We start from the raw sequence: 15,056 nt of genomic DNA on the forward strand, positions 1-15,056 counted from the left end.
CGCGCTGTCCAGACTGGGCGGGCCGGGCGGGTTTTGATTGCTCAGCGGTACTGTAGCCGACTGGAGGCGAAAACGAGTGGCTGGGATGCTTTATCTCTGGGTAGAAAGATTGAGGGAGCGGGAGGGGAGGCACCGGGGCCCTCAGGGACCAGCGAGGACGTGAAAGGGTCGCAGCGGCGTCCGGAGTGTCGCCGGCTCCCCCCGGGGTGCAGCTACCACCGGAACGAGGGAGCGACATCCCCAAGTGGCCCTTTTCCCTTTGTGTCCTGGGGCGGGATCCGCCGGGAGAGCGGCCCGCGGGCCGGGCCTCACCTCGGCGCCCTGGGGCTGTGAGGTCCGGCGGCGGAGGTGACGCCCGCTTCCGGGCATCTCGAGTCCCCCAGGGTCTTCAGGCGCCCCGGGCTGCGGAGGCGCAGGTGAGGCACCTGTGAGGCCTGGCCCGAGGTGCTAGGACGTTGAGAAGTTCCTCGTCGGAGGCCCCAGCTACCTTTAACCCTGGCCGGCCTGCCCCCGCGGGGCTGCTGGTCCCATTGAGCCCTTGGCACCGAGGTTTGGGTAAGTGCCTGACGGCTTTTCGCCCTGAGCCAGATTCTTTGGAGGATCGGTAGCAGATTTCAGAGACGGAGGATTCGGGAATATGGAATATTTGGTAACCGTTTTGCTGCCGTTATTAGGAAATTATCTAATGAGGAAGCAGTGAACTGTTAAGGTTTCAATTTTATTCCTGTGAAGAGTTTTGGCTTTACTTCTTGGTGTGTTACAAAATTTACAAATTGAGAATTTGTTCAAAATACTTCAGTTTGTGAAGAGTTTAAAAACGTGTTTTACAGTTTACGTATTTAAGGTTAATAAGGATGGGCAAAATTGGAAATTAGTTTTAGATTGACAAAGAGTGTCTATTTCTTAGCAATTGGACCTAACCTAAAAGTTCACTTTTGTCTAATCGAGGAACGTTTATGTTTAAATTAGGCGAATAAAAACATTATTAATATTTTAAAAATATGATATCCTTGATTCTAATCATAATTTTTTCTTTTATCAGTTAATTTCATGGTAGTACTGGGCGTTTCTGAAACGTGACAAAATTTTTTTTTTTTTTTTTTTTGTGTAGGCAAATGCTTCCATTACCATATTTTTGCAAGTGCCACATTTAATGACTTTAAAAAAAAAAAATTCCGGTCATTGTTGAAAAAAAAAAAGCTTATGGTTATTATCCCTCTTCTGAGCGTTAAATAATTTTTGCTTAACTCTATTTTATTTGTGTATTACATCACATTCTAATTGTCTCTTTATTTTTCTTAGACTGGATTGTGGATTTATTCAGGAATATGAGTTAATCGCCTCTGTATTCTCAGTGCCTGGCAAATAGTAGCGGCGCAAATGTTTATCGAATGAATAAATTTATTTAACAAACCCATTTAGACACTTTCAGTGTAATACACTGGATGTAGTTGTGTTTGTTTTAAAAACTTGAAAGCGTTCTGATTTGGGTTTTATACCCGTGGAAAAATTTGAGTTATATTTGAAATAAAGTTGGTAGAAACTTGTTTTATTGTAGAGAATATTCTTTCTTTGTGTCCTCTTAATCTAAGAAATGACATCAGAAGTTATTTCCTGTTACTTTGTCATACTTAAAGGCTTAGATGAAACTTCAGTGGAGTGAACAAGTGAGAAATGTGTTTACAGCTGAAGACCTACAGCTAACACACACCTTCAGTGTGTATACTCAATACCAACAAAACTTTATTCTGGATAAAGAAAATGAGAAATTTTGAAACATTAGAACTTCATATGATTGCTATTTTATTAAATTTCAATCTATAAAGAGTGGTTTTATAGTAAAACTGATACAATATAATGTGTATTGAAAAAAACTAATATTAAAAAAAAAAAACCCAAATCCTGCTCCTTGGAAATAACACTTAAAAGAATTTTTTTTGTTGTTGTTGAGAATATACAGAGCAAAACATACACCAATTCAACAGTTCCTATGTGTACAATTCGGTGACATTGATTATATTCTTTGAGTTCTGTAACCATTCTCACCCTCCTTTTCTGAGTTGTTTCTCTCCATTAGGATAAACTCACTGCCCCGTAAGTTTCCTATATAACTTTGCAGTAGTTATCAATTTGATCCTATATAAACCAAAACCAAACCCATTGCTGTTGAGTCAATCCTATAGGACAGAGTACAACTGCCCTGTGGGTTTCCAAGGCTGTTGGAATTGACTCAATGGCATTGGGTTTCATTTTGGTGAATCTTTACAGAGGCAGACTGCCATGTCTTTGTCCCTGGAAGATGCTGCCAACCTTTCAGTTAGTGCTTAAACACTGGGTCGCCTGGGCTTCTCCATGAGCAAGCAACTGCCCCTCTTTTTCCCTCCCTCCTGCCCTTGGTAATTAATAAACTTTGGTCTCTTGTTTTTTTGTCTCTTGTTTTTTAATATAAGTGAGGTCATATAATATTTGTCCTTCTGTGATTGACTTATTTCACTCAGAATAACCCACACGTTTTGATGAACAAACTTCTGAACATCTCCCCCATGTTTATGTGATACAAACATTTTGTGTTATATATAAGAACATATTTCTATGTTTTTACTCAGCAATGTGTTATGAACATCTTTCCGTGTCAGTATATAGACATTTGTGTTATTTTAAATAGCTGTGTAATATTCCATTTGATGTTTGTACCCTGGTTTTTTTCATCCGTATTCAGAATGATGGACATTTAGATTGTTTTCATCTTTTTCCCACCTAAACACTTTCTGTTAAATAAAGGGTATTTTTGCATATATATGTACATTTCTACTTGAGGTAAAAAAGGAGCCCTGGTGGTACAGTGGTTAAATACTTGGCCGCTAACTAAAAGGTCAGCGGTTCGAACCCACCAGCTGCTTTGTGGGACAGAGATGTGGCGGTCTGTTTTCATCAATATTACAGCTTTGGAAACCCTATGTGGCAGTTCTGCTCGGTCCTATGGGAATCGACTCGACGGCAGTGGATTTGGTTTTTTGGTACTTGAGGTAAATTGTTAGGAAGAGTAAAAAGAATGCTTATTTTAAACAGTTCTATATCTTACCATCTTGCCATCCAGAAAAGTTGCATTAATTTTGTACTCTGAGAATACCCATAAGAAATGTCCATTTTTTCACGGCTTTGAAACACTGGGTTTCATTTATAAAAACCTTTACAGAAAATGATCTTGTTTTATTTACATTTATTGATTACCAGTGAGATTGTACATCTTTTCATATCTTTATTGGCCTTACATGTATTTTGGTGTTCTGCCTGCAGCTCATGGTTGACAGCTTAGAAGAGAGAGAAAAATTTGAGGGAGGATGGATGCAAAAGCTCGAAATTGTTTACTTCAACACAGAGAAGCCCTGGAAAGGGACATCAAGACAGCCTATATCATGGATCACATGATTAGTGATGGAGTTTTAACATTATTGGAGGAGGAAAAAGTGAAAATTGAGGTAAAGACCCTTGAGGTGGTCTATGATTTCTTAAAATGTTTTAGAATTTATTTCATAACTTGCACTGGTCTCCACTAATTTTTGTTGCAAAAGTGTTAATTATTGTATGCTAAACTACTTAATTTTTTTTTTTAGCCCACTCAACAGCAGCGAGCAGCTATGCTAATTAAAATGATACTTCAAAAAGATAATTATTCCTACATATCATTCTACAATGCTCTACTGCATGAGGGGTATAGAGATCTGGCTGACCGTCTCCGCGGTGGTCTTCCTGATGTCTCTTCTTCCAATGGCAAAGATTCAGTTGGTGGAATAACTTCATATGGTTTGTATCCATGATGCCTTCTATCACGTTGGCTATATTGCTGCAGTTTTGTCTTACTGTAGATGGAGCCTGCCCAAGACACTATGATCAGTTCACTGAGAAATGCATGTGAAAAAATTGTGATGTTGTTTTCTAGTTTAAATATTTTTATTTGTATCCATGTTAACCCTCACATTTTCTTTTTGCCCAGTGAGCAATTTACTCCTGAGTTAATAATACTGATATACTAATTTTTAGAGATAATAAATTTATAGGCCATTATTTAAGTTCTCCAGTTCTGTGTGTTTATGGAGATTATGTATAGGAAAGAATGAGAATCTTTAGAAATCTATGTTCTTGGAAGGAATTCGATAAATATTCTGCTGTTTACGCTCTCCAGTTTTCTATATAAGAAAAAGACTGGAGGGTCAAGGAGGAATAGGATGAATAAGGGCAGATATAGATAAAGACTTGCATCGGCCATAGTCATTTTGAAGCATGTATGTTTGCTGAACAAATAACACGGGAAACTGGACTATATGAAGAAGAACGGGGCATCAGGATTGGAGGAAGTCTCATTAACAACCTGCGTTATGCGGATGACACAACCTTGCTTGCTGAAAGTGAAGAGGACTTGAAGCACTTACTAATGAAGATCAAAGACCACAGCCTTCAGTATGGATTACACCTCACCATAAAGAAAAGAAAAATCCTCACAACTGGACCAATGAGCAACATCATGATAAACGGAGAAAAGGTTGAAGTTGTCAAGGATTTCATTTTACTTGGATCCACAATCAACAGCCATGGAAGCAGCAGTCAAGAAACCAGAAGACGCATTGCATTGGGCAAATGTGCTGCAAAGGACCTCTTCAAAGTGTTGAAGAGCAAAGATGTCACCCTGAAGACTAAGGTGTGCCTGACCCAAGCCGTGGTATTTTCAATCACATCATATGCATGTGAAAGCTGGACAATGAATAAGGAAGACTGAAGAAGAGTTGACGCCTTTGAATTGTGCTGGCGAAGAATATTGACTATACCATGGACTGCCAAAAGAACTAACAAATCTGTCTTGGAAGAAGTATGGCCAGAATGCTCCTTAAAGGCAAGGATGGCGAGACTACATCTTACATACTTTGGACGTGTTGTTAGGAGGGATCAGTCCCTGGAGAAGGACATCATGCTTGGCAGAGTACAGGGTCAGCGGAAAAGAGGAAGACCCTCAGTGAGGTGAATTGACACAGTGGCTGCAACAGTGAACTCAAGCATAACAACAATTATAAGGATGGTGCAGGACAGGGCAGTGTTTCGTTCTGTTGTGCATAAGGTCGCTATGAGTCGGAACCGACTCAATGGCACCTAACAACAATAGCAACAACATGTTTGCTTTTGCTCTTGGTGGTGGTCTAAGAAATCAGAAAGTGAAAGTTAATATGTGAACCGCTTTTCTTACTCCTTTCGGAAATTCTGAAACTCTTTGGTTTTTGTGGTATTACTTGCATAGCCACTTCAAGCCAGTTCTATTTATTTGTACTTGTGTATTTTGGATTTCAGTAAGGACAGTCCTTTGTGAAGGTGGAGTACCACAGAGGCCAGTTGTTTTTGTTACTAGAAAGAAGCTGGTTAATGCAATTCAGCAGAAGCTCTCCAAACTGAACGGTGAACCGGGATGGGTCACCATATATGGAATGGCAGGCTGTGGGAAGTCTGTATTAGCTGCAGAAGCTATTCGAGATCATTCCCTCTTAGAAGGTAAGTTTTGGTTACTGTGTGTTGCTGGCTAAGGAGACACCTTTAGGGATTATATTGTATTAGTTTTCTGTTGCTGTCGTAACAAATTACCACAGACATACGTGTTGCTGTCAAGTGGATTCTGACACATAGCAACCCTATAGAACAAAGTAGAACTGCCCCATAGAGTTTCCAGGGAGCAGCTGGTAGATTCGAACTGCTGACCTTTTGGTTAGCAGCTGAGGTTGTAACCATCGTGACACCAGGGCTCCACCACAGACCTAGTGGCTTAAAACCACACAAATTTAATATCTTATAGTTCTGGAGGTTAGAAGTTTGAAAATAGGTCTCACTGGGCTAAAATTAAGGTGTCAGCAGGTCTGAGTTCCTTCTGGAAGCTCTAGGTAGGAATCCTTTTCCTTGCCTTTTCCAGCTTCTAGACTGCCTGCATTCCTTGACTCATTGCCCCTTCCTCCATTTTCAAAGCCGGCAGTGTGTAGCATCTTCAGATATCTCTCTCCCATTCTCCTCTTACCCACTGCCCCCCCCCCCCGGCAGCCTCTCATCTGTCATTACATCATCTCTTACCTCCCTCTTATAAGGACCCTTGTGATTACATTGGGGTGACCAGGATAATCCAGAGTAATTCGTCCATCTCAAATCCTTAACTTAATCACACTTACAGTGTCCTTTTTGCCAGGTGACATTCACAAACTGTGAGGATTAGGATGTGCACATGTTTGGTGGCCATTATTCTGCCTACCATCAACAAAAGACCAAACCAGTTGCCATGGAATCGATTCTGATTCCTGGTGCCCCCATGTGTGTCAGAGTAGAGCTGGGGTTCACAAGGTTTTCAATGGCTATTTTTTGGAAGTAGATTGCTAGGCCTTTCTTCCAAGGTGCCTCTGGGTGGATTCAGGCCACTAACCTTTCTGTTAGCAGCCAAGCACTTAACCGTTTGCACTGCCTAGGGACTCCTTTTGCCTACCACAGCCATGATTAAACTTGGAATTTATTTTCCTCCCAGGCTGTCACAGAGAGGCTTGAGTAGTCAGGCCAATAAGTTCACTTATGTATCAGATGGCACTTAGTATCTCTGGAATGAAGCTAGTTCCCTTGTATCTTAACAATAGAGGAGATTGTAGGGTTGAAAAAGGATCTTGAAAGGTTGTATTCCCTGCCTTTTAGGCAGGACTAGACTTAAATCTTCCTGTCAGTTGAGTATCTATTTTGGCATCGAATGCTGTAAGGAAGGAGATTCTTAGAAACTCAGTTACATTAATGACTCTGTTAATGGGTAACTCTCCCATGTATTTGGCATCCTGTATTGTTTTGTTTTTTTTTTTTAATTTAAACTGTTGATTCCATTTCTGTAATTAATTCTGTCAGTTGTTTATCTTTAAAAATAAAAATCTTTAGTAACTTGTCTACTTTGTATGTAAACGCTGGGATAAAGAAAAATTGAGACCTGACTATAGCAATCGATTAGTTTTTGCAGATAGGCTTCATAGATTCATCTGACGTTGGATGACTGACTTTTCTTGCTTCACATATTCATGTATCCAGTAAATGTTTTTGAGCACCTGCTCTGGGCTTGGCACTGTTTGGGGCTAGGGATCCAAAAAGTAGGCAAAGTCTGCATCAAAAAGTAGGCACAGTCTGCATCTAAGAAATTGACTCACAGTCTAGTAGGGAAGGCAGACATGTAAACAAATGATGACATATGATATATGGTACAAACTTAGAACGAAGGAAGGAAGCATTAACTCTTTGGCAGAAGGGGACAGACAGGACAGGCTTCCTGAATGAGATGACATTTTAGCTGGAGTTGGGAGGGAGAATAGGAGTTTGATATGCAGACTAGGTAGGCATGGGAGGTGAGGGAGTTGGGATGGTTACAGAACGAGTAAGGACTCACCAGGCAGAAGAAGGATTAGGACATATTTGGCAGGTGTGCTGTTGACCATAATGAATCTGGTAGCTTACTCGGGATATTCATCAGGAATATCTGGATAGCTCTGTCATTATTCATTGCCTTCATTCATTAGTGAATTTTCTCTTATAACACCTCTAGGAGAATACAAAGACAGTTCTTTGACTTCTAGAGGCTAATAATTTTTTTTTATATACAAGGCATAATCAGCAGGTAAGATAGTTTATGATTAGATGATAAAATGGATGGAATAAGCAGTAAGCCTTAAGAGATTTAGAAAGATGGAGGCTAGAGCACATTTATTGTACACATCTGGGTTTAGTTTCTATTTTACAGCCTTTGTAAGCAATATTGATTACACTTCTGTCAGAAGTATGCCCTAGTCCCTAACTCCTTGTATTTTCCCTCCTGTCATTACAGAGAAGTCCCCTAGAACTCCCATGCAAGTCTCAAGACCATGTGTTTTTTTTTTTCAATCTCTGCTACCAGATTTATCATCCAGGGTATTTCAGGATAAAATTGGTTTACATTTTTTTTTTGTAAGGAGATGAGTATTCCTTTCAATATTATGATGAATTTTCTTTAAAATATGTACTTGTACTAACCTATAGAATTAAGAGACTGCACCCCCAGCTTGATTTAAATCGCTAAATTATTGGATGAATTTTCAGTTTTGAGGGTTAAACTTGACCAACCGCTGTTAAATAATCTCTGAGAGTTGAAACAAAGTTAAAACAATGCTGGAGATTTTTATTTATTTTTTTATTGTGCTTTAGGTGAAGCTTGACAGAGCAAATTAGTTTCTCATTCAACAATTTATACACAAATTGTTTTGTGACATTGGTTGCAATCCGTGCAATGTGTCAACACTCAAAAATGTGGAATGCTTCACAAATTTGTGTGTTATCGTTGTGCAGAGGCCGTGCTAATTTCCTCTGTATCGTTCCAGCTTTAGTATATGTACTGCTGAAGTGAGCACAGTGCTGGAGATTTATTACTTGGTCATACAGTTTATGAATTGGACAACACACAGCATGAGACTGGTGTTGTACCTGAAATGAGGCCGTATGGGGTATTTATAATCCCAGAAACAAAGAAAGCCAGGGAACTCCAAATGGTTCCCGTGAGTCTTTTGGATATTCACCAGAACGTGTCTTGAAATCCTTTCTTTGTTAGAAATGTGTTTGGCTAAGAAGACAGATGATGCAGGTCTGAGTGGTCAGTGCCTTTCAGGCTGGCTTTCAGATCACCAGTCATCTGCTTGTCTAGAATGGAAGAGTAAAGAGTAGGAACTGTTGATTATATATAAATTTACAGATATAAGTTAATTACTATTTCTAAAAGTTATGTTACTTATTATCTTTAACTTTTACTGTGTGAAACCAGGTAGCAGTCGCCTTGCATAGGCGACTTCATCTTGTTTTTAGCTTCCATAGCCATGCAACGTATGAAATTAATTATCTAGGAGTCATATGTACAAATTGTGGTCTTAGAACAGATTTTAGCCACTTTGTTTTCAGAAAATCTTAGAGATAACTAGCAGCCATCCAGTACATAGTGAGTTTAATTCATATTCCTGATATACTTTTGTGGGATCTCAAGTACAGAGAATTAAGTTAATCATATTCTTTAGTTCATGACCTGTTGTCCTATTTAGTTGGCGTAATGCTTAGCTACTTTATTTTTTGTTTCCTTTTTTAAAATTTCCCGTTTTCATTTCCCTTTCCCTCCCTATAGATAACCCTTTTGATGTATTTAATATATGTTCTTTAGTTCGTATGTGTTCTTGTAAAACATATGTTGTTTGTATGGAGATATTTTATATTTGCATAAATGGTATGGTGTTAGTTATTTTGTCTCTTATTTTCCTTTACACTATGTTTTTAAGATTTATCCTTGTTGCTGTGTATACATATTGTCCATTACTTCTGATGGCTTCCCTCCATGGAGTGCATCTGTCTAGTCATCTACTGCTGCTATAACAGATATGCCACAAGTGGGTGGCTTTAACAAAGAAAAATTAATTTTTTTGTAGTCTGATAGGCTAGAAGTCCAAATTCAGGGCATCAGCTCCAGGGGAAGGCTTTTTCTCTCTGTTGGCTCTGGAGGAAGGTCCTTGTCGTCAATCTTTCCTTGGTCTGGGAGCATCTCAGCACAGGAACCTCAGGTCCAAAGGATGTGCTCTGCTCCCAGCGCTGCTTTCTTGGTGGTATGAGGTCCCCAACTCTCTGCTTGCTTCTCTTTCCTTTTATCTTTGAAGAGATAAAAGGTGATGCAGGCCACACTCCAGGGAAATTACCTTGGATCAGGAAGGTGACCTGAGTAAGGGTGGTGTTAACAAGACCATGCTAATCCTCTTAACATAAAATTACAATCACAAAGTGGAGAACAACCACAGAATACTGGGAATCGTGGCCTAACCAAGTTGATAGACACATTTTTGGGGGGACATCATTCAATCTGTGACATCATCCAACACGTTTACAACCCATTCCCCCAGTAAATAGTTATGTAGGTTGCCTGCAACTTTCCACTGCCTAAACAAAGCTGGTTGAACTTTTATATGAATGAGAATTTCTCGAGTATATGTAACTAGGAGCAGAATCACTAGATGAGAGGATGTACAAATATAAAATTTGATCCGCTTTCCTTCCTCCTCCCCCATGACTGCACCAGTCTATGCAGTCTAGCAGGGTGAGAGGGCTTCTGTATCCTCACTTCCCTAGTGAAACTTGGTATCATTCAGTTTTATGATTTTTGCCTGTTTAGCAGCTGTGAAGTGATATCTTTTAATTTGTTATTTCTCTGATAACTTGAGTTTGAGCATTTCTTTATAAGTTTGTTAGCCTTTTAGATTTTTTTTCTGTAGATTTTATTTATATTCTCTGTCAGTCTTTCCATTGGTATTTCCATCTTTTTTCTTACTGCTTTTCTGAAGTTTCTTACGTATTTTAGATATTAGGCCTTGTTGGTTTTATACCTTGTAAATACCTTTTCCAAATGTGTCATATGTAATAACTTTGTCCTGGATGTCCTTAATAAACGAGAAATCCTTAATTCTGATGTAGTCATATTGATCAATTTTTTTAGCCTTCTGATTAATTTCTGCTTCCTGAATTTTGCTTAAGTAGTCCTATTATAGTTTATCTTTCATATTTAGCTCTTTAATCTGTCTGGCTATCTAATTTGCATTTATATGTGGATATTAATCTGCTGTTTAGTTCATCTGCTATGTTCTGTATCATGTATTATATTTTATTTCCTAATATTTCCTATTTTTAAAACTAATTTTTTGATCTTGTTCTTATCTCTCTCAGTATATTTACTTTGCTTGTTTTAAATTGTAGGATCACCTTTTTCATCCTTTTAGAGTAACCTGTTCCTCAGGAGTCTAGTTATTTATTTATTTTCTTGTATGTTAAGAAAAAAACATACTCTGTCATGGTTTAGTCTGTCAAATGTGTCTCTGGGACACTTTTATAAGACCATGTCATAATTAGCTTATCATGGAAGAGATAAAAACTTGAGTCTGTAATTAAAAATATGGAACTGTCGTTTATTCATGATAGATTTTGAATATAGTATTTGTATGTGTAAAATCGTTCTAAAATTTGAGAAATTCAGAGATTTTTTGCTTTCATATACTTGATGTAAGAGATACATAGTTCAAAGGTAAGGGAATAATTCAAGTTAATACAGAACACATTAAATGGGAACAAATTAGAAAAAAAGGGGTCTAGTGCTTAGAGGATTGTCTTCAATGGGCAGGTGTCTAGTTATTTTGGCCTGTGGTTTTATTTTCTTCTCAGGATTTGGGGCATTGTGAATGGTGATTGGGGAGAGGTTAGAGAAGAATGTAAAAGCTTTTATTTGATCTGCCTTTTCACCACTGCCTAACACTACCCTCTGCTTCATTAATTCAAGAATAGATGTTTTCCCAAAGGTAATTTTCAATTGCTTTAATAGTCACTTCCATTCTAAAATATAAGAACAGTAGCTTTTTTAAAATTGTGCTTTAAGTGAAAGTTTACAGCTCAAGTTAGTTTCTCATACAAAAATTTATACACACATTGTTATGTGACCCTAGTTGCTATCCTTATAATGTGACTATACATTTCTCTTTTCCAGTCTAGATTTCCCGTGTCCGTTCAACCAGCCCCTATCCCTTTCTGCCTTCTCATCTTGCCTCCGGACAGGAGCTGCCCATTTAGTCTTTCCTATATCTATTTGAACTAAGAAGCACTCTCTTCATGAGTATCATTTTATGTCTTATAGTCCAGTCTATTCTTTGTCTGAAGAGTTGGCTTCAGGAATGGTTTTAGTTCTGAGTTAAAGAGATTCTGGGGGCAGTGTCTTTTGGGGTTCCTTCAGTCTTTGTCGGACCATTCAATCTGGTCTTTTTTCTAGAATTTGGGTTCTGCGCCCAACTTTTCTCCTGCGCCATCAGGGACTCTGTATTTTGTTCCCTGTCAGGGCAGTCTTTGGTGGTAGAAGGGTACCATGTAGTTCTTCTGGTCTCAGGCTGATGGGGTCTCTGGTTTATGTGGCCCCTTTTGTCTCTTGGGCTCTTTTCCTTGTGTCTTTGGTGTTCTTCAATTTCCTTTGCTCCAGGTGGATTGGGACCAATTGATGCATCTTAGATGGCCACTAGCTAGCTTTTAAGACCCCAGATGCCACTCACCAAAGTAGGATGCAGAACATTTTCTTAAAAACTTTGTTATGCCAATTGACCTAGATGGTGCCTGAAGCCATGGTCCCCAGACCCCTGCCCCTGCTACACTGCCCCTTGAAGAGTTTGCTTGTGTTCAGGAAACTTCTTAGCTTTTGGTTTGGTCCAGTTGTGCTGATTTCCCCTGTATTGTGTATTGTCCTTCCCTTTACCTAAGATAATTCGTGTCTAGTTAGTGAATTCCACTCTCTCTCCCTCTTCATTCTCTCCCTCCCTCCCCCCCCAGTAACCAACAAAGAATAGAACATTAGTTTTTTGTCATTTTATTGTAGTATAAAATCCTCTTTTATTTTGAAAGTGTAGATAACCGTAAGGATTAGAAATTTGATTGAAACTGTGGTTCTGATAGGTGACGGTTGGCATAAATTAAAGAATATTAAGTTCTTATTTTTGCCTATACATTTTAAGTGACCCAGTTCCCTGTTGAAAGTTTGACCCTTTATTCTTTATATTTGTAGGGAAATTATAAAGAATCAACATTTTTAAACCATTTACACTATTGTATTTATATGTTGAATTTTTAAAGCATGGAAGTTCTCTCCAGGGGCTGTCTACATATTTGCTTCTGTCCTTACCTGGATTTCCTTGATGCTATGGGCAGTTCTACTCTGTCCTATAGGGTTGTTATGAGTCTGAATTGACTCGACGGCAACGGGTTTGGTTTTTTTTTTGGTTTTATAAGATTATTAATTGCTACTACGCTAAACCTCATGTGAAAGTAAGATGGGATTAATTTTTTCTGAATAAAAGTCACTTTTCTAAGTAAATTTCTCTGAATGAAGTATAGGTACAAGCTTCGTTCAAGGCTAAATTGCTCCCTCTTGTGCCCATAGTTAAGATACTTAGATTCTTTCTGAAATGTGGAATTAATGGTTCAGTATTTATTTATTTTTATTTAACTAAAAAGGACCTATAGTGGCGCAGTGGTTAAGTACTATGCTGTTAACTGAAAGGTTGGCAGTTCGAACCCACTAGCTAGTCCGAGGGAGAAAGATATGACAGTCTGCTTCTGTAAAGATTACAGCCTTGGAAACCCTGTGGGGGCAGTTCTACTATGTCCTATAGGGTTGCTGTGAGTTAGAATCGACTAGGCAGCAATGAGTCAGGATTTAACAGAATGTCATGCTGTGATGATAGGAGATTTGCAAATCATTTGGTTAATTTGTGTTTATCTTTATTTTTGAAGTTGGTATTATTTTTCTTGCATGTGCTCATAATGTCCTAACTTTTTAGTTTTAAATCTAGGAGAGAAAGATCTTTGACCTAGGTAATAGGCACTTAAATTTAAATCTGAAGACTTCATTAGCTAGCTGTATCAGGATACTTTCTGTTTTATTGTTTGTTTTTAATTCTGGGATGATTTTAAAGATTTAAATAGAAAGTTCAAATTAATAAAACAATAAATACCCCAGGACAACAAGTTGTTTAAAATTTGTTTATTTGTTTTAAGTATTGCAAAAATAGCATATTCATTAAAAACAAAAAAAATTTCTTGCACTTCTCTCTCTTAAATTCCAAATCTTTCCCCTGAGATAATCATGTTAACAATTTGGAGTGGATCCTTCCAAACTTTTTTCGGTGAATTTACAAACATGTACACACACAACACAGCCGTAACGCTGAGTGAGGCCTCAGAAATTTGCTGTTTTGTAACTGTTGACTTAAACTGACTATGGAACTTCAGGAAGCTTATAGGAATAAAGCATAGGACTTGTCTGCCTTCTTCTAAGGCACTAGCTTTGATCCTCAAACCACATTTCACATCCCTGTCTTTACCTCAGCAACTGCAGAAGTCTCTGACTCCTGGCCGTTATTTTTTAGATTCTCTTGCAGATGCTACTTAGTACATTGCCAAATTCTGATCTAGTTCCCCTTTCTTCATTCTTAAACCCTTCTGCTGTACCCTCTAGACCTCTCTTCCGTGATCAGGAAACTCCTCTATATCATCAACCTGTTCTCTCGCCTTATCTGTTCAACTTGCCTTATCTGAAACCGGGCAGTTCTCTGAGGATACCATCTTCTCCACAGCCTTTTTCAGTGTGTGTGGCAATTTTTTTCCCTTTATATTCCACATTAGTAAGCACCAGGAGATAGAGTGGGTGTTGTCCTTCTTTTCGGTTGCCTTATCCAGACCAGTATACCCTGTCCTCTTGCTAAATTTTTTGTCCTTTGATGTTTGTTACTCAGCTATTTTAGTTATATAGTGCTGCTATCACAGAAATACCACAGGTGAATGACTTTAACAAAGAGATATTTATTCTCTCACAGTTTAGGAGGCTGGAAGCCCTAATTCAGGTTGCCAGTTTCACGGGAAGGCTTTCTCTTTGTTGGCTCTAGGGGAAGGTCCTTTTCGTCAATCTTCCCTGGTCGAGGAGCTTCTCAGCACAGGGACCCCAGGTCTAAAGGGTGTGCTGTTTTCCTTTCTCTTATTTCTTGGTAGTATAAGGTCCCCCAGTCTCTCTGCTAGCTTCTTTCTTTTATATCTCAAAAGAGATTGACTTACTCTTCAGACATGGATTGGACTGGACAATGGGTTGGAGAGGGATGCTGGTGAGGAGTGAGCTTCTTGGGTCAGGTGGACACTTGAGACTATGTTGGCATCTCCTGTCTTGAAGGGAGATGAGAGGGTAAAAAAAAAAAAAAAATTTTTTTTTTTGAGGGGGTTAAAAGCTGGTGGACATGAAAAGAGAGAGTGGAGGGAGGGAGCAGGCTGTCTCATTGGGGGAGAGTAATTGGAAGCATGTAGCAAGGTGCATATAAGTTTTTGTGTGAGAGACTGACTTGATTTGTAAACTTTCACTTAAAGCACAAGAAAAATTATTAAAAAAAAGAAAGATATTGACTGAAGACACAACGGGATCTTGTAGATTGAGTTCT

At 38.7% G+C, this 15,056-nt stretch overlaps 1 protein-coding gene and 1 non-coding gene across 3 annotated transcripts in view; one reads left to right on the forward strand and one right to left on the reverse strand.

Annotated features, from left to right (window-relative positions):
• Positions 1–12: 12 nt before the first annotated feature.
• Positions 13–15,056, forward strand: part of APAF1 (apoptotic peptidase activating factor 1) — an 86,807-nt gene continuing 71,763 nt past the window's right edge. Inside the window, exons 1-4 of one of the 2 annotated variants that reach the window (XM_049884127.1) lie at positions 13–555; positions 3,298–3,479; positions 3,615–3,804; positions 5,338–5,535. In XM_049884127.1, the coding sequence (XP_049740084.1) occupies positions 3,342–3,479; positions 3,615–3,804; positions 5,338–5,535 (526 nt within the window). In that variant the 5' untranslated portion in view covers positions 13–555; positions 3,298–3,341. The remainder of the gene's footprint in view (positions 556–3,297; positions 3,480–3,614; positions 3,805–5,337; positions 5,536–15,056) is intronic. The other variant, XM_049884128.1, reaches the window with a different exon arrangement.
• LOC126076643 (U6 spliceosomal RNA) lies at positions 8,323–8,429 on the reverse strand. Its single transcript, XR_007517568.1, has one exon. It is a non-coding gene; the product is annotated as a U6 spliceosomal RNA (small nuclear RNA).

This window comes from Elephas maximus, chromosome 4 (genome assembly GCF_024166365.1).
Source record: "Elephas maximus indicus isolate mEleMax1 chromosome 4, mEleMax1 primary haplotype, whole genome shotgun sequence".
In the NCBI taxonomy this organism is placed as follows: Eukaryota; Metazoa; Chordata; class Mammalia; order Proboscidea; family Elephantidae; genus Elephas; species Elephas maximus.